This window comes from Schistocerca nitens, chromosome 3, assembly GCF_023898315.1.
Source record: "Schistocerca nitens isolate TAMUIC-IGC-003100 chromosome 3, iqSchNite1.1, whole genome shotgun sequence".
NCBI classification, from domain to species: Eukaryota; Metazoa; Arthropoda; class Insecta; order Orthoptera; family Acrididae; genus Schistocerca; species Schistocerca nitens.
In genome coordinates, this window is record NC_064616.1 from 505,517,659 (window position 1) to 505,537,378 (window position 19,720).

Below are 19,720 nucleotides of genomic sequence, written 5' to 3' on the forward strand. Positions count from 1 at the left end.
TTTATTTCATTCAGTGGAAACATGAACATACTGTAGTTGCTGTTCTATCAGTGTGTTGTATTGCTCTGGAGAAGCTTAGCATTTATTATTATGGTGCATCAGTGGTTTTATTCAGGTGAGCTTCTACAGTTCCACAATATTGGGAGTTGATAGATGTGTGTCTACAATTCCACAAAATCCGGAATTGATATTCTGGACCAGATGCCTCATCTGTACACTGTTGAGTTTGGTTGCCACAGGCAGCCTATGCGTGTTTATTCAATGTGCTAGACCTTCCTGGAGTCAATGTATGGATCCTTTACAGAGAGATGACAGTAAGAAAGAAACATTACCTCACAAATGTTTCTTTTCAGAATAGCAGACTCTTCTCTGTGTTTGTACAGTCAAGGAAAGGGCCTTTTCACACATTCATTGCAGCCACTGAAAAATGAAAGATACTGATACAGAAGACCTGGCAGATAGGAGGATGCATAAGTTCAAATAAAACTAAGAATCTGTGTGTAGGCTGCAACAAATTCATATGTGGTCCATATGCTGCAAGTGTTCAGTGTGTGTGTGCAAAGTATTTCTATAAAGATGGTGGCTTTTATTAAAAACATGTCATAGAGCAAAGCAATGTTATTTTCTCATAATTTTCACAGCAGTTTATGTCCATTTTTCCTTTTATTTTGTAATAAATGTATGTTTGTAGCTTTCTTGGGGCTTTGATTAAAAACAAGTCATAGCAATAAAATTGCTATTTTATAATTGTATATTTATTTGCATTTGAAAGTTTAGTGTCAGAGTTTAGTTTCAAGTGTTAAGAAGGACATTCCACTTTTTTAATGTCCAGGAGCCATCATGAATAGTCATAACATCAGCGTAATTATTGTATTTGACTAAAAATGTCATTTCCGTTGTCCTCATTGTGTGTTTCTCTCAAGTGCTTTCTGTACTACACTGTAGCAGTTCTTTCTATGTATGATCCACATTTCATTGAGTTGTGTTACTTAGCAGTGATACATCAAATGAAAATTACTTAAAGAGGTAGTGTTCAACTCAGTGATAATCTTTTTTCCTATATTTGAATATGTTATGGAATTTACGTGTTATTCTAATAACATTGTAACTGTCTGTTTACTTGTGTCAGAGCTGGTTTTTCATAATATAAAAAATTGCTGTTCTTGGTGGACTGAAAATGATTTATATGTAGAAGTTGTAAATTAAATGAATCATTGTGATTATGGTAATATTTCCTTACTTACAAATTAACATGTGCGTTTTATTCCAGCACCATTTGCACCCAGCATATCTGATTTAATACAAGTAAATTCCAGTTTCATTTTGTTAAACCTGACATCATGGGATGATGGCGATTGTCCTATTACATCTATTGTAATTGAGTATAGACAAAAGAATGATAATTCCTGGACACTTGTTTCAAATAACATCAAGAAAGAGCAGAGTGAATTTCTCATTTTAGATCTAAATCCAGGCACTTGGTATACCTTACGTGTTACTGCTCATAACAGTGCTGGTTCAACCGTGGAGCATTACAATTTTGTTACTCTCACGCATTTTGGAGGTAAGATATTTGCTGGTGTCTGTGATAAAAAGCTTTATCATGAAAGTTACTGAAAATTTTTTTAATAAAATGTGTATGATGAATAGCCTTCATGTAATGTAAAATTTGCATTTGGAAATGAATACAGATGCCTCATGAAATCAAATTAATCCATATGTAATTGTTACACAAAATTTGCTTCAAAGTACTGCGTTTAAAAGAATGGTGTATAGGCTTTTAAATCCCATCAGATAAGTATCTTTCTCAGACTGAGTTGTATTCCACTGCACCATATTTTCCAACTCCATTTTATTATTATTATTATTTTTTTTTTCATTACGTTTATAGCAGCAGTTAATTGCCGGAGTATGATATTTAGTTATACTTATCTTTACCTCTTTTAGTTCTCAGTGAATGGTATTAAGTCACAGAACTAATGTGAAAGTCCCATACTTTTTCAGCCCTGTGTGTGCTATCTAAAAGATACTGTTTAGCTGCTGTCTCAGATATCTTCCTCATTCTTGAGTTTGCATGTTAGACTGTGCATAAAAATCATATTCAGATTGTTACTAGCTTTTATAGTTTTTGTTCCCTTCACTTAAATATTTATAGTACATCCATATTTTTTATGATACTTACTCACCAACAAAACTGAGTTCAAATTTTGGTGTACCAAATTTTTTGTTATATGAGGTGTTATAAAAAAGTAATGAGAATTCTTTAATTTCATGGGCTTTATACACCCAATTTTCAAAACTTTTTTATTTTGTTGGTACACATGTTCCTGATGTATGTTTGTATTTTCAGCTGTTTTGAATATTTAGTTTATTGTTTATAGTTGAAAAAGTTATATGTGTTTTTGAGTGTTCAGAAAATTTTCACTTTCGATAAAGATGAATCAAAGAATCTGCATTAAATTTTACTTGAAAAATGGAGTAAAGTGGAGCACCACATTCAAAATGTTGATTGAAAAATCTACTATGAACAAGACAAGAGTTTACGAGTCATATAAACAGTTCCAAAGAAGGATGAGACCATGAAGATGACGACCGCCTGGGATGCTCTGGCACATCAATTACTGATGACAATGTGGAACAATGTGGAAGAAGTACAGAAAATGGCTCTGGAAAAATCACTGAATCACCATCAGAGAGGTTTCTGATGATGTCTGCATATCCCTTGGCTCATGTCAAGCAATGTTTTGGGATGTTTTCGGCATGAAACATGTAGCAACAAAGTTTGTTCCAAAATTGTTGAATTTTGACCAAAAATGATATCACATAGCCATTGCCCAGGAATTGCTGAATGAAGATAATAATGATCCAGAACTTATAAAGAAGACTATAACACATGAAAACACATGGGTATAAGGGTGTGACACTGATAAAGACCCAGTTTTCCCAATGGAAACAGCCCATAGAGGGGGAAAAAAAAGTTTGATCATATACTTTCTTTGATTACAATGGGAGGAAGAAAGGGAAATTGAGATTAATGTCCCATCAACATCAAGGTGATTCAAGACATAGCACAAGCTTGGATTGTGTTAAGGATGGGGAAGGAAATCGGGCATGCCCTTTCAAAGGAACTATCCCAGCATTTTCCTAGAGTGATTTAAGGAAATCACAGAAAACCTTAATCTAGGTGGCTGGAAGCAGGTTTGAACCATCGTCCTGCCGAATGTGAGTCCAATATGCTAACCATTGTGCCACCTCGCTCGGTGATTATGGGAAAGTGCATCATTAGTTCCTGCCTTATAGTCATACTGTCAGTAAGGAATACTACCTGGAAGTTATACGCCATTTGTATGAAGCAGTTCAAAGAAATTGACCAGAATTGTAGGAATACCACTTGTGGAAATTGCATCGCAATAATGCTACCACTCACATCTCAGTGCTTGTTCATGATTTTTTGGCAAAAGACAAAACCATCATCTAGTCTCATCCATTGTATGCACCTGGAATGGCTCCCTGCAACTTCATTCTTTTCAAGGCTGAAGAGAACTATGGAAGGATGTCATTTTGTCACCAATGATGAGATAAAAAACAGAATTACTGAAGGAGTTGAACACTGTAATGAAATGTAAGTTTCAGAGGCACTTCCAACATTGGAAAAAGTGCAGTCACAAGTGTATTATAAACAAGGGGGATTACTCATCAGGGGGTATAATGTGTTGACGTAACATCAGAAACTGTTACTCCCACCTCCCTCTAAGCATCATATGTTTGCCTTTGCATTGCCTTGGTTTCCAATGCCCACCCTAATGCTCTATGGACCTTAATTAAAATAAGTACACCTTAATGTAGCCTCAGCTGAGGAATTTCTTAACATCAGCCTGCTATAATTGTTCTATGATTAAACATATGTGAAACTGTGGAGGCTAGGAAAAAACATGAAAAAGCTGTTAACATTTGGAACTTAAATATTTAAAAACATCTTAGGACCATACCAGATATGGAGGATTAGAAACATAAAGAACTGTAGGAGTTATACAAATGTCATAACATTGTCACAGTGTTCAAGAGGAGAAGGGTGAACTAGTCTGGCTATTTAGCAAGAATGTCATAGGATATACTACATAATATAGTATTTTTGAATGTGGCAGGACAACATCCAGGATGAGGTAGGGAGGATGAATATCAGTGTCAAACAGATATATAATGTGCTAAAGAGAAAGACATGAAGGAGGCTTGGGAAGCAGGTATATGGTCAATAATGTCCATACCATACAATAGAAAAAGAGGAGTTCAGTTACAGAGCTGATAGATTTGTTTAGGAAGTCATGACTAAGAAACTTTGTTACAGAAATGAAATTTAGTTAAGACAGTTCCAAAAATGGCAAATGTAGTCCAGAGATAGAGGGAAACTAATGTAACTGCCTTAATAAACTGTAGCATCAGGATTGATAGTAGGGAAATGAGGAACAGGAGGAGGAAAATAAGGAAGAGAGGGAAAGAACAAGAACAGAAATGAAACAAAAGAAGAAACAGTGGAGGAATAATGATAATACAGTCTGCCTAATGATGAGGTGTCTAAAATTCACTGATGATCTGAAACATTGACCATTACTCACCATGAGATAAAATGCACCTAGTGGGATTGCAGGCATGTGATGCACTAAAGGAGAGTATATAAGTGGAGCAGAGAAGAATGAGGAATCATTCTAACAATGATACAGGATGCAAATGGCGAAGTACACTGCATAACTGGCTTTGGCAAAGGACAGATTTTTATGGCCTTATCCCTGAGAATGAGTATCTCAGGAATGGTGAAGTTAGTCATCTGTTCAATGCTACTGTCATGAGCATCTCTGGAAAGTGATTCAAGGACAGAGAAATCACAAATAGGCAACAAGGTGTTGGACATCCACACCTCAGCACAGTATATGCAGGTTGGAGGCTAACCCACTCTGTAAAGCAGGATCAGTAGTACTTTGTGGCTTATTTGACAGTGGAACGCAATGCTGGAGCAGGCACAAGTGTTCAAAAGCACAGAGCTCAGTGCACATTGTTGAACACGTGGCTCCATGGCAGGCTACCCCTACATCATCCATGTTAACCCAACAGCATTGTCGCTTATGATTTCAGTGAGCACAGGAGCATCAAGTTTGGACCTTGATTCAATGGAAACAAATTGCCTGGTCATTTCTTGTAACACTAGCTCAGCAGTCATTTCTGAATATGATGTTATCCAAGCAAACAACCACCCAAATATGCACAGCACCATGGACACAGGCTATTGGAGGCTATTTTATATGATCATTCACTTGGGCTTCCACAGGACATGTGGTAGTAATCAAAGGTACAAAACCAGCTGTGGACTATGTGAACATTATTGTGGACTACCTGCATCCCTTCACACTTAATGTCTTCCACAGCAGTGACAGCTTCTTCCAACAAGGTAATTGTCAAACAAAAAGACCATAGTCATGCTACAGAGGGTTGAGGAACATGATAATGAACACATTCTGATGCCTTGGCCCCAATATTTGCCTGATCTGAACCTGATGGAAAATGTCTGAAATGCTGTGTGACCTCTGCTTAGACATCTTGTTTCACATACCTCCATAAAGCAACCAAGGACTTGTCAGATCCATGTCATGTAGAATTGCTGCTGTATTGCATTTAAAAGGTGGACCAACATGCTATTAAAGAGGTGATTATATTGTTTTAGTTAAATAATGTTAGTCAAAATATTGCTGGGTAATAAGAAGTACTTTGAGGGGTGCATCCGTCAGAAGTGGATCTAACACAATATATTTATATTGCAAATCTATAAATTCTTTTGTTTCCAATGAATACTAGTTCAAGTGATTGTGAGGGCGTATACACTGCCAGGAGAAAAAAAAATAGTACACTTAGAAAAACAGTATTGAGTTTGATCCGACGATGGCATATGGCACATGGGGGATATTAGATGTACTGATAATGGTTTCAACATTGTCCACCAACAGATAGTGCAGTGGCACTGCTAACAGAGCGCCATCTGTGACTACCCTTTAGTAGGGAATACTCAAAGCCAGAAATCTCACTGTAGTGCAAACATGTGAAGCAAGGAGGCAATCATGCCATGGAGATACACTAGTGCTACCTACAGCAAACTGAGTGAATTTGGAAGGGGTAAAATTGTGGCCTCCTGAGTTGCAGAATGTTCCTTTCAGAGAAGTGCCACCTAATTTTGACATGCTGCATCAGTGGACATTCTCACATCCGTAAATGAGGTTCTGGATGACCATACAGCCCTGACAAGTGCCACATTTTTTGTATTGTAAGGGCAGCAGTAGCAGATTTTACAGCTACCAGAGCACAGATAAGAGAGCTTGTGAGCCCAGACATGACAACACAAACTGTTGCAAACTGGTTATTAGCTATGGGGCTATGGGCACACACACTTCTAGCTCATCTTCCACTAACACCACAGCATCGATGTGCGTGGCTCAATTGGTGCCATCGGAGGATCACTTGGAAGATGGAATGGTGTGATGTGGTCTTCAGTGAATGATCACAGGTGGTGGTAGTTTGCTTGTATGATGTAGACCTGCTGCACACCGTCTCATAGAGTACATTCATCCAAGACGCACTGGTCCCACACCTGGACTTATGGTTTGAGGTGTGATAAGCTACAACTCTCATTCACCTTTGGTGTTTGTGGAGGGGGTGCTAGCCAGTACTCGGTACATGCAGAATCTACATCTACATCTACATTTATACTCCGCAAGCCACCCAACGGTGTGTGGCGGAGGGCACTTTACGTGCCAATGTCATTACCTCCCTTTCCTGTTCCAGTCGTGTATGGTTCGCAGGAAGAACGACTGTCTGAAAGCCTCCGTGCGCGCTCTAATCTCTCTAATTTTACATTCGTGATCTCCTCTGGAGGTATAAGTAGGGGGAAGCAATATATTCGATACCTCATCCAGAAACGCACCCTCTCGAAACCTGGCGAGCAAGCTACACCGCGATGCAGAGCGCCTCTCTTGCAGAGTCTGCCACTTGAGTTTATTAAACATCTCCGTAATGCTATCATGGTTACCAAATAACCCTGTGACGAAACGCGCCGCTCTTCTTTGGATCTTCTCTATCTCCTCTGTCAACCCGATCTGGTACGGATCCCACACTGATGAGCAATACTCAAGTATAGGTCGAACGAGTGTTTTGAAAGCCACCTCCTTTGTTGATGGACTACATTTTCTAAGCACTCTCCCAATGAATCTCAACCTGGTACCCGCCTTACCAACAATTAATTTTATATGATCATTCCACTTCAAATCGTTCCGCACGCATACTCCCAGATATTTTACAGAAGTAACTGCTACCAGTGTTTGTTCCACTATCATATAATCATACAATAAAGGATCCTTCTTTCTATGTATTCGCAATACATTACATTTGTCTATGTTAAGGGACAGTTGCCACTCCCTGCACCAAGTGCCTATCCGCTGCAGATCTTCCTGCATTTCGCTACAATTTTCTAATGCTGCAACTTCTCTGTATTCTACAGCATCATCCGCGAAAAGCCACATGGAACTTCCGACACTACCTTTATTCCTCATGGCTGTCTTATTTAGCCACTGCAGCTACAAAAGGCGGGTGACCTTGAACGGGACTTAGCCACTGCACGAGGCGCCGCGGGGATCGCGCTATAGTTCTAACTAAGCGCGATCCGCAGAATCGCTCCCCTTCCGGTGCCGCCATTGTGGTTTATCAGGGCGCTACTTCCTGCCGCGCCTTTCTTATCAGTAGTTACGTCACTCTTACTGAGGCAGCTGCACACTCATTCCATTCGAGGCAGCCGCACAGTACAGACAGCCATGCCGTTCCGGAGGAGAAGATATGGAAGAAGAAGCAGATTACCTGTCTACAAGAATGTTGATACATTCAATTTAACTCCTAAGAATACTGCCCAACAGCAGTTATTGGGAGGGCCTATTGTTTTTGTAGGTTGCAAGATTAATTTTTCTTGTACTACTACAGAAGTCTATCTCACGTGATAGAAGGACAGGATCAGTGTTTATTAAGCATGATAATATACAATCACATCTCCTTGTACATCTATTACACCTTCTAGGACACCACTCACTTTGCACCAAACATTTAGCCTTTCATTAGCATTAACCTTCCTCCTGTTCTTAGTTGTTGGATCCATTCTTTTGCCATTCTTGCAATAGGAAGGTGATGTATTGTTCCCACAGGATAATGCTCTCCCACACACTGCCCGTGAAACTCAAAGTTCTGCTAGAAATGCAGCAATTTTGTGTGGCCAGCATGTCTGCAGACTTGTCTCCAGTCAAGCATGTGTGGAATATATGGGAGAAGAAGTGACTTATACAACTCGTTACCAACAATTAATACACAGAACTATGTGAGCAAGTCAAGCAAGTGTGGCATAACATATCCCAGGACAGTATTCGACATCTGTATGACTGTATGGTAGAATCTGCACCTACATTTCTGCCTGTCAAGGCTGCAACGCACACTAATATGGGAATTTCAGCATGGGTCGATACCTGGTACCTCAAAACTGCTTGTGCTATAGATCTGTAAATGTAATGATTTCATGAACTCTATATACACTGATGCAACAATAAATCTTGAGTGAATTTTAAACTTTGAAAAAGGAGTAACAATTCTTTCTCTGGTGATGTATTTGCCATAATGTCTACACATGGCTATACTCAGGATCCAACTGTCCAGTGTATACAGAGATGTTGTTCACTGTATATTATAGTTTTGGCTTCAGTGACAACCAAACATCTGTTCCCACTACAGAATGAAGTTGCATCACTGACAATACAAAATAAAGAGAAGGATCATATATAAAAGCACCAAACGGTGCTACCAGGAAGAAATATTATGTTGATACCCCTGTATGTTCACCAAAAGTTTGAATGCATGCTGAAAAGTAATGCCTCTGAATTTTTTATCTGAAAACTCGTAAAGCTTTTTGAATAAAACAAATCTCATTACCATTCTACATCTTTATTCCTCATGTATGTATATTTCTTTTTCAACATAGTCACCCGGGTGACAAAAACATTTCATGCAATGAGGGACCAGTTTGTTGATACTGTAATGCTCGTAATTCTGCTTATGATTATTTGTGCAATGAGCAAACCCTATAATTGTGGCCACACACTCTGCTCAAAGGAGGCCAAGGTGACTGAATACAAATGAAATGCCCGCATGAGGCAACCACATTTATTACAATAATTGAGATGCATACAGTCGAGCTTGATATAGTCCATTGCTGACTGCATGACCGCAGTTGACGGCTTGAGGTGGAGCAGTGCGTGATCCGGAGGGTGTACACTCCACAAGATGTCGCGTAGCCACGTGCTCATGGGCAAGTCTCAGTATGGCCAGTTCCTGGCACTATCTGTGGAGTGCAGAGCTTTTCGTGGGTGAGATGGAAGTGGCTGCATAAACGGACCGGCTTCTGCATGTGTACGTGTGGGGAGTCCACGATCGCTTGACCTATGTGCTTCGCGGCTAGGCAGGACAGCTCTTTGCGTGATGTGTCTGGTGCGTTCTGATGCCTGACTCGCACTGTTTCTCACTTTATCTTCACATGTCTGGTGCACACCACACTGTTGCCGGGCTTCCGGCTAACAGTAAATCTGCGTGCGTGCGCTCCGAATGCTGTGTCAGCCGCGATAGTAGTTCTCACAATTGCAACACTGTTCAGTGGGCCGCCACACAGATCCCCCCTTGGAATGTGGAGCTCGGGAGCTGCATGACAGTGCAGCCATCAGTCTACAACACCATCCTGTTGTAATTTGCGCACTGTGTGGTGACATCAGCAATAGCATGGTGGCTATAGTCTGGTGAAGCAGCGATTGTGTGGTGACTGGTGACGTCAGCGCATGGTGCTGGCTGGCATGCAGTGGCGAGTCCTCTCGCGGCAGCTAGTGGCAGCAGTGGCAGGCAGTACTGCTGGGCACGTGGGGGGCATGTTTCTTGTGCAGCGGTTATGACAGGAGCAGCTGCTGGCGCTGGCTCTGAACTGTCTGAAGCATCAAATGGCACATGGCTCTGTAACATCGTGACTAGTGCATGAGTCCCAGAATTGTGACAGGCACATCAGCGGCTTGGGGGTGGCGTACGGAATTCTATCTCAGTGACTCCAAACACGCACTTTGCCGGATTGATGACAATTCTGGCCTCGCTGAGACGCTGTAAAATGGTTGTCAGGTGTTGGCGTGGAGCTCGGGTGACCTTGAAAACACCAGAATGTCTTCGAGGTACACAAAGTACCATGGTAGGCCTCGTAGCACACTGTCGGAAACGCTGCCAAGTCTGGGGCGCATTTCGGAATCCGAAAGTCATAAAGAGGCTCTCAAATAATCCTAAGGGTGTCCCTATTGCCATTTTTGGAATGTCCTCAGGTGCCACGGGGATCTGTATGAATGCCTTGGCACAGTCAATCTTGCTGTATAGTACCGACCCCAACAGAGCATGGCTGAAGTCCTACAGGTGTGGTACCGGGTAGCGATCTGGCGCCGTTCGCCCATTTAGCTCACGGTAGCCGCCAAGAATTGTCCTTTTTTCGAGTGAGATGCAAGGCGGAAGACCAGGGACTGCTTGATGGGCAGATGATGCCTTGTTGCAGCATAGCCTCAAATTCGGACTTAGCTATGGTGAGCCGATCGGGGGCAAGGCAACGTGGTCGGCTTGAGGTGGGTGGATTGATTGTGGTTAATATGTGGTGTACTGTGGAATGTTTGACTTCTTTTGGTGCACCAGGTGGTCATGTTAGTTCCAGAAATTGGTCTAGTATGTGGGCATAGGGACCAGAGCACTGAACTGGTTTCACATTGAAGAAGGCAGCATGTCACCGCTGTCCTTCTATCTTCAACCCAGTCGCAGAGTCGATCAGCTGGGCGTTTGCTGTGTCAGCTAGCATATTGAAGTGAGCTAGAAAGTCCACGCCCAGGGTTGGCTCAATGACATCTGCCACAGTAAATGTCCACGCGAGTATGCGGCGCAGTCTGAAGTTCAATTCTTGGTAGTGTGAGCCATACGATTTATCGCGGAACTGTTAGCCGCGGTCAGTGACAGTTCCTTGGCCGATATTTTGTTCCTGAGCATAGATCGTGGGTATATAGATAGGTCAGAGCCCATGTCTGCTAGGTAGCTGACACTGTCATCCCACTCTGCTATGTAGAGACACCGTGATATGGCACCACAGCTGGACGCGTCTAATTACAGCTGCGGTTGATGTTTGGGTGGAAGCAAAGTGGCCAGCAGTTTGTCGTGGCATTGCCAAAGCGGGCGAGGTACCGAGAGTAAGCATCGGGCATTAGCTTGAACATCAGTGACATACCGCCAGGCTAGCTACTGCAGTTTGGGTTGCATCGTCTGAAGCCGGAATGGCTGTTGCTGCGGTTCCTGCTGAGCTCTGGCAGTGAATGCACCAAGTGCTCAACCTGTATGGTTAGTTGGTTAGTGATGCCACCTAGGCAGCCAAGTCGCAAACTTCAGTGTGGAGCTCAGCATCCATTGCGGCATGGCCAGGGCAGTGTTTTGACGTGGGGTGAGTGTTGGTGCTAGTTCTACGGCGGTACAGGCAGCAGAGGCGGCGGTGTTTGGCACCATTGCGAGCACATCGAGGACTCTGTCGGCGAGGTCCACTACACTGTCCAACTCCATCTGAAGTTGGGCCACAATCACTGCTTGTACTTGTGTTGGCAGGCTGCACACCCAGATGGTGTAATAGCGAATCCGGGACCATATCAGGCTATGTCAGGCCCCAGAGATGGCACACGAACTGCGAGGGCCTCCTGTGGCCACATTCTTGATGCCGCAACAGTTGATGCAACTGTTGCTCCTGCAATACTGAAATATGGCGGATTAGTCCATCCTTCAGCTGCTTATGTGAGGACTGTGTTGGTGGGGTAGTGATAATGTCTCACACTTTGACAGCGACGTTCTAGTCGACATGGCCTACGACGTGGCCAAATTTCGCGAACTTGCACATCATGTTGTAGCTATAGAACACTGCCTCCACCTGAATAAGCCACAGGAACTGATCACGTGGCCAGAATGGTGGCAGCCTAACTAACATGCGTCCTGTGCTTGCAGCGGCATGCAGGTGTGAATTTTTGGAGGCTAACTTCTCATGGGCTGTTCTTGCCCATAGCTCAGCCTCCAGTGCCTGGTTGTGCCCTAGCAGGTCCTGGACTGTCCTTTCCAGTTCCTCTGTGGTTGCCATCTTACATTATACTAGACAAATTCACACAAAATTTTAACACAAAACTCGATGTTTAGTTCAGGTTCACACACGACTGTGGTTTACAAACAAAATCGGCACTGCACGAGGTCGTAAGCATAGATAAGCGGTTTGTGGCATGGCGAGTGGTAAAAAGAAAAGTTTGTCACCACAAATTGATCTACACATCATGTCGGGGTCACCAGTGTAGCAGGATTGCTCATAATTCTGCTTACGATTATTTGTGCGATGAGCCAACCCTATAGTCACGCCCACACACTCTGCTCAGATGAGGCCAAGGTGACTGAATACAAATGAAACGCCGGCGAGAGGCAATCACATTTATTACAAGGATTGAGATGTGTTCACTCGAGTGTGACATAGTCCATTGCTGACTGCGTGACCATGGTTGACGGCTTGAGGTGGAGCAGTGCGTGATCCAGAGGGTGTACACTCCACAAGACGTTGCATAGGTGTGTGCTCATGGTCAAGTCTCTGTACGGCTGGCTCCCAGCACTATTCGTGGAGTGTGGTGTTTTTCATGGGTGAGGCAGAAGCGGCTGCATAAATGGACAGGCCGGCTTCTGCGTGTGTACATGTTGGTAGTATGTGAACACTCAACTCATGTGCTTCGCGGCTAGGCAGGACAGCTCTTGATGTGATGCGTCCAGTGCGTTCCAATGCATGGCTTGCACTGGTTCTCGCTTTGTCTTCATACGTCTGGTGTGCACCTCGCTGTTGTCGTGCTTTTAGCTAATGGTAAATCTGTGCACACGCACTGCAAATGCTGTGTCAGCCACGATAGTATTTCTAGTGTTCGCACGGCTGTGTAGCGGGCCGCCACAATACTGTCACTTGAGAGTGTCTGACTTTGCTGATGGAACCACAGCCTCAGCTCTGCTTGCACTACTTCATTGCTATCAAAGTGAAGCCCTTGATGGTGTAATTTAAGTTGTAGAAACAGATGAAGAATGGATGGGGCCAAGTTAGAACTGAAGGAAGCATAATTAATTATGGTGAACCTGAGGTGTAGGGATGTTGCAGATGTCACAGCACTCATGTGTGATGTGGCATTTTCAAGCTGAAGGAGATAATGCTTCATGTGTGGATGAATTCTTCAAATTTGACACTTGATTACATTTCTCATGCACCAACAGGGTTACATTACACACCACAATGTTACTTGCTACTATTTGGAACCCTCTAGAGGCAGAGTACTGCAAATACATAAACGTGATGAATAGAGATGTAGAATGCTAAAAATGTTTTAAGATTTTTCATACAAAAATTCAGAGGCATTACTTTTCAGCATGCCCTCATATTACTTCACTCACTTTTTTATGCAGATATTTTGCTGCCATTTCCATTCTCTATTATATCATATGATAATGAATTATTTAACTATGTTTGTTGCCTTTTTTATTCTCTATTCTCTCTAACAACATTAAATTCTTTAGTTCAGGGTGGAAAGATCTTCAGATTTCTATGTTCTCCTAACATTCCTTAGTTTTTGACATATACTGTGTGAAATGTACATTGTCGTATATGTGGGACTGTGGCTTAGTATGATAGCATCAGACAACAAACTCGGACAGATGAAAAGCTTGATCCCTGATGGTTTTATGCACTTAGTAGCATTTCATGTGACTTTCACTATTGTGAATGAATAGTGTGTGTATGATGGACCAATGTCCAGATTTCACATTAGACTGTATTACCCCTATCATTCACTGGGTGAACTGGTTCTCAGGCTTCAGGAAAGCAAAGGTGTACTACCTCAAATAGTATCATGCCTAGCTAAGCACTGTGATTATTAATGTCTTCATTCTGATGCTTTTTGTTTAATATGCTTTCAGCTACAGTTGCTCCAGAATTAAGAACACCTTCTGGATCTGGAAGAAAACCATTTTATAATGATGCAGGAACAGTAGCAGCTATTATCATTGGTTTAACACTTGCTGTTATTGCAGCTGCTGTTTTGTTTTTCTGTTTGAGAAGACACAATATGATATCATGTAACAAATACAGAGGTAATGATTTTTTACATTTGATATTTTGGAGAGGCTTTTTAATTTTTCATTCTTTGTTTCTATCAAATATGGTCATGAATATTAAAATATTGATAGTTTCTTTTATTTATATAATTTTAATCTATGTAGTAAATTATCTGACATTACAACTATGCACTGGCAAGATCAATTTAAAACATGATTTTGCTGAAATAACAACAATAAATTACAAATCAAAACAGAAACAAAGCTTTAGAATATCAGATAATAAAAAACTTTATTTTTTGAGATATTTTTGTTACAAAATTTAATAAATCCAAAGTAGCTGCTTGTTTAGGTAAGGATAAAGAGAGGAATCAGTTATGGCTTGCTGGTGGAGAATGGATTAATGAAATGAGGTGTTACACAAACAGATTAATCTAGCTGTTCTTCAGTAAAAACCTAATGTCAAGAGTGTACCCAGAATCCAAGACAATAGGGATGGGAGATGGGGTGCAACTCACATTAATTTTGCAGTACCTGACAAAATGCTTTTGAAATTTCACAACAAATGGTTCTGGGTATACTTGCTACTAGTCAACATCCATAACATGTTCTGGCTTTCTTGAAACTGATAATGAATTTATAATTCTGCCTAAGTGGTTTGTCAGTTGTTGTAATTCCATAATAACTGAAGTTTTGTGTAAACCATATTTTTTCAGGGATTGCAAATAAAACAAAGACAGCAGTACAAAATAACACAGTAGATGCAACAGCTTTCAATTCAGTATTTGATTTAAAAGCAAAGGTGTCACATACACCTTTGATTTTTAAGTAAGGAGCAGCTACTGGCTGTGTAGGCTATGTCCCTGAATGATGATTTCCACTAGCAATAAATATGCAAACATTTGTCTGCTAGAGAAGTGAGATGTGTAGATTAGTGTGAACTTCCTCTGTCCTAGTGAGTGCTTCCTTATAACTGCACTTAGAAGAAATATGTGCTGGAAACTTGTAGTATGTGACATAGTTAACTTTCCCAACTGGAAATCCCTCATTAACAACTGTATATGAGTTCCCCCTGCTCTAAGGATGTTGGATATGTTTGGAATGAGCTGCAGGTCCTTTGAGGACTGCTGGGCAGTATTATCACTGTCCTGCTGCAGCTGCTACTATTAAGTCTCTGGAGCCTGGTTGTAGCTCACCTTCAAAAGAAGAGGTGATATAACATTCACAGAAGGTGCACATAAATTAGACACTTGGATAAGTGGTTGCTGCTCCACTAGGGAAAGAAAGTGGACTGCCATTTATAGATTGTGGCCCATGTATTATTTGGGCTGGGGTCATCTTGTTGATGGGGGTTTTGTAGACAGTGCTGCCAAACAAAGTCTTGAGTACCACACTGCTGTTCATTTCTTGAGGTGACTTGAAAGTCAGGATAATTCATTATGCTATGTGAAGAGCCATGAGATGGAGCTGTGGGGTAGATGACAAATACTATTCAGTATGTGTAAGAAGGTGAATATGGAAGCCTTGACTTGGGACTCAGTGTCAACATCTCTCGCTTGTGATAACTTTCTATGGCAAGTATAACACTATTTTTGTTGGATTTTTAAAAGATAATGAATGGAAACATGTTCTTGAGGCTCAGATGCCACACATGGAAACTACAGGGCCAGCCATCTGTTGTAATGTTGTGATGGACCATGGTGTTCAGTCCATTGTTGGTGTATCCTTTATGTGTTGAACAACATTCAAAATTAATGCTACAGTTATAGTCACTCAAGAGCCATGTCCAGTTCTTCAGTCATTATTCTATACATTCCAGAATATATTGTTCTAACCTAAAATTATCAGAAGCAGCTTATGGTTCATAATTTGAGCTGGTCATAATCAGTTTGTTAGGACTCTGTAGAGGTAACAATGGAACTTATGAGAGTGAAAGCAGGTGGCTAAAGCTTCTTTATTTATTTGGGAATAGTTAATTTGAGCTGAATATGTTAACATGTTAGGTTCTAATAACATGCAGATACTAGTTTTCATTTTCTGTTGTTTTTCAAAGTAAAATCTATTAAAACTTTTGTTCAGCATTCAGAATTCCAATTAATGAATAAATCTTGGATTTTTCTTTTTCTGTATTTGCAGAGAAACCTCAAGATACAGGACAGTTAGCCATTGCAGACAAAAGAGTGGCACAGAATACATATGTTAACAGCGATAGTGGTAAAGACTCCTCAAACATCCCAGAACCAACATATCTGCCAAATCCCATGTGCATGACTCTTGGTCACAGGCAAAACATAAGTCCATATGCAACTTTCCAAGTGCCAGTTTCTGGTGGCCCTAACTGCTCTGATGGTGAAGTGGAATCAGAGACACAGGACATCGGTCACAAACAACACATAAGCAAGGTACATTTACTATTTAAGACAGTAACATGTTTATTTGATATAAATCTGTTATGTGTTTAATGGATTTTTTATTTATTTCTATGGACTTATGTAACTAGCTGCATAATATAATCAATATATCCTTGGCAGGTTTTGTGATACAGGCATTAAACCATGGTATAATACCAACACAATTACAGCAATTTACTTGTATTTTAAACTGTCAGACTTAGATCAGATCAAGTTACTGTTGACTAAATAAAGGCAATTTTAAGTTATATTCAGTTGACAGTCACACTTGATTAACAGAATAAAATTTAATGAGTGGAATCTCTCCTTTCTTTTTTAAAAACGTGACAATGCATGTGTACTCATTTGCAGAAAATAAAGTGACTAGTGTTTGTAGTAACTTGAAGTTTTTATTTAATGAAAAGAAGGATATCTAGAGTCAATGATAAAAATTGTGTGTTATTGTGGAAAAAAGTCAGGGAGCAAAATAATGGAAAACAACAAAAGTATCAGTTGACTTACAGGGTGACAATTATTGAACTATATGAAAAAAACCTAAATTAGCTACAAACTGCACACACTTTATTCAACATGTAAATGTCACTACAGATATTCGTATGTAGGTTATGACATGTTTGATTGCCTGCCATTATTGGCAATGATGTGGCACAGACAAATAGTAGAATTCTGCATGAGCCCCTGAAGCGTCGTTAACATCGACGCTGTCGATGACCTAAATGGCTGTTTTCACCTCAACAATGGTTTTGGGGTTATTGCTGTACACCTTGTCTTTAATATAGCCCCACAAAAAGGAGTTGCATGTGTTCAGATCCAGAGAATATGGCAGACAATCGAGGCCCATGCCAGTGGCCTCTGGGTACCCCAGAGCTGAATGCAGTCCCCAAAGTGCTCCTCCAGGACATCAAACACTCCCCTGCTTTGATAGGGTCTAGTTTCATCTTGCAAGAACCACATCTTGTCAAAATCAGGGTCACTTTGGATAATGGGGATGAAATCATCTTCCAAAACCACATACCATATGGTAGTCACTGTGTCATCAAGGAATATCCCTCCGATTATTCCATGACTGGACACTCCACATCACAGTCACCCATTGAGAGTGAAGAGACTTCTTTATCACAAAATGTGGATTCTCAGTCCCCTAAATGCACCAGTTTTGCTTATTGACAAACCCTTCCAAATCAAAGTGGGCTTCATCGCTAAGCCAAACAACAAAGTGCATCCTACTTCCTATCATGCCCCGCAGCCAAGCATGCAGTTTGAACATCCTAATGCATACTGTTCAGAAGTTATGATAGTTTTATTTCATCTAGTTCAATAACTGTCACCCTGTACTTTTATTGTCTATCATATTATTCAAATTTTATGATAATTTTATTTCATCTAGTTCAATAATTATCACCCTGTGCTTTTATTCTCTCTCATATTATTCAAATCAATGAGCACAGTCTCATTTTTCCTCCATATTCATTGTATACACCATTCCCATTCTCTCTCTGTTTCCATCTAAAATTATGTCTTCTCTAGGTGCATAATAATTTAATTTTCTCCTACAAGATTATAACTGTAATGTGTTAAATTACTCAGACTATAAATGAAATCTAATTTCAAACTCTTCCTTTTGTAATGTCTTTATACATTACTATTGCTGGCTGATGGGATATTATGTAACACTCCCTTAACATATCATATTGTTGAAGCAAGTGGTAGGCAACACAACACAACAGAAAGTTTGAACTTTATTTTATTTTTATTCCCCCCCAGAATAAAACTTCCTAATGAGATATGTTACAGTATTAAAAATATCTACATTTATTTTCACCAATTCATTTCAAAATTATTATGTGGCCAGTTTCTTTGAGATATATTTTGATTTCTGTAGGGCTTTTTATGGCAAAAGCTTACTGCACAATCTCTTTATGAATGTTCTTGAAATACAGAGTGATGCTTGAGGTGCTGGACTGACCATTACAATTTTTATGTAAGTAAGTATGTACATGATTTACAGTGCGTTTCAAAAAGAAAGAAGTTTCACTTCTTTATAGCAGGCAAATATGTGTACTTCACAAACAGACCTCATTACATGTAATACATTCCATCATTTTATTACACTACTTACAGGATTACCAGCCATTTGTTTATCTTTGTTACATAGTACCATTGTTATGGCACCTCTACAACAGAAATACTTAAGTTTGGTTTAGTTTACAAAAAATGAGATTATCATTTAAGTGCAATGTGAGCTTAGTCACTAATTAAATAAAGATCCTATACATTACATAAAACTGATGAGCAATCCAGTTTTGGCAGATGGTTCCATTTGTAAATGCACAAGCTTAAATATATAATCATTTGCTGTTTGGAGATGTCAGATGAAAATGTAACACAAATATGCTAACGATTTGCTAAATCCTGATAGATCTCATTTTTGTGCAAAATTTATATGTGGATTACTGAAGAAATGAATCCACCTCAGTATCTGAGTGGTCAGCATGACTGACTGCCATACAGGGGGCCAGGCTTGATTAGGGGATGGTACAGGATGTACTCAGCCTCATGAGGCTAACCAAGGAGCTACTTGACTGGTAAGTAGTAGAAACCCAACAACGATCAGGAGAGTAGTATACTAACAACTGGCCCCTCTGTACCGCATGCAGTCATGCCTTTGGCAGAGGATGACATGGTGGGTGGTCAAGAATGATGCATAATTTTACATTTTTTGTATTGTATCTTTGTTGATCCATTAAATCATTCAGTGTTCAGAAGTGTACAATGCAATATGGGACATGTCATGCAGATGATGAAAAAAACATATACATACAACATTGTTAAACATAGTATACATCACACAGAATACATATTACATATGTATTCCTACCCAATCATTCATTGTGCACAACATAATAGGGAACATATATATATACATACCTCTGGTTCACTTAGTATACATCACATTGGTTTATAGATCACACTGAAGGAAGTATTGTATACTGTAGAAGCAATGATTTGTTAACAGTGCTCTTAAAGTTTTTTTAAGTTTAGTTGGTTCTTGAATAGTTCCTATTCTTTCC

General features: G+C 40.3%; 1 protein-coding gene across 1 annotated transcript in view; it reads left to right on the plus strand.

Moving 5' to 3' along the window:
* Window positions 1-19,720, plus strand: part of LOC126249639 (Down syndrome cell adhesion molecule-like protein Dscam2) — a 152,804-nt gene that overhangs the window by 97,054 nt on the left and 36,030 nt on the right. The window contains exons 6-8 of the mRNA XM_049951316.1: window positions 1,271-1,564; window positions 14,101-14,274; window positions 16,375-16,640. Coding sequence (XP_049807273.1) covers window positions 1,271-1,564; window positions 14,101-14,274; window positions 16,375-16,640 — 734 coding nt within the window. The remainder of the gene's footprint in view (window positions 1-1,270; window positions 1,565-14,100; window positions 14,275-16,374; window positions 16,641-19,720) is intronic.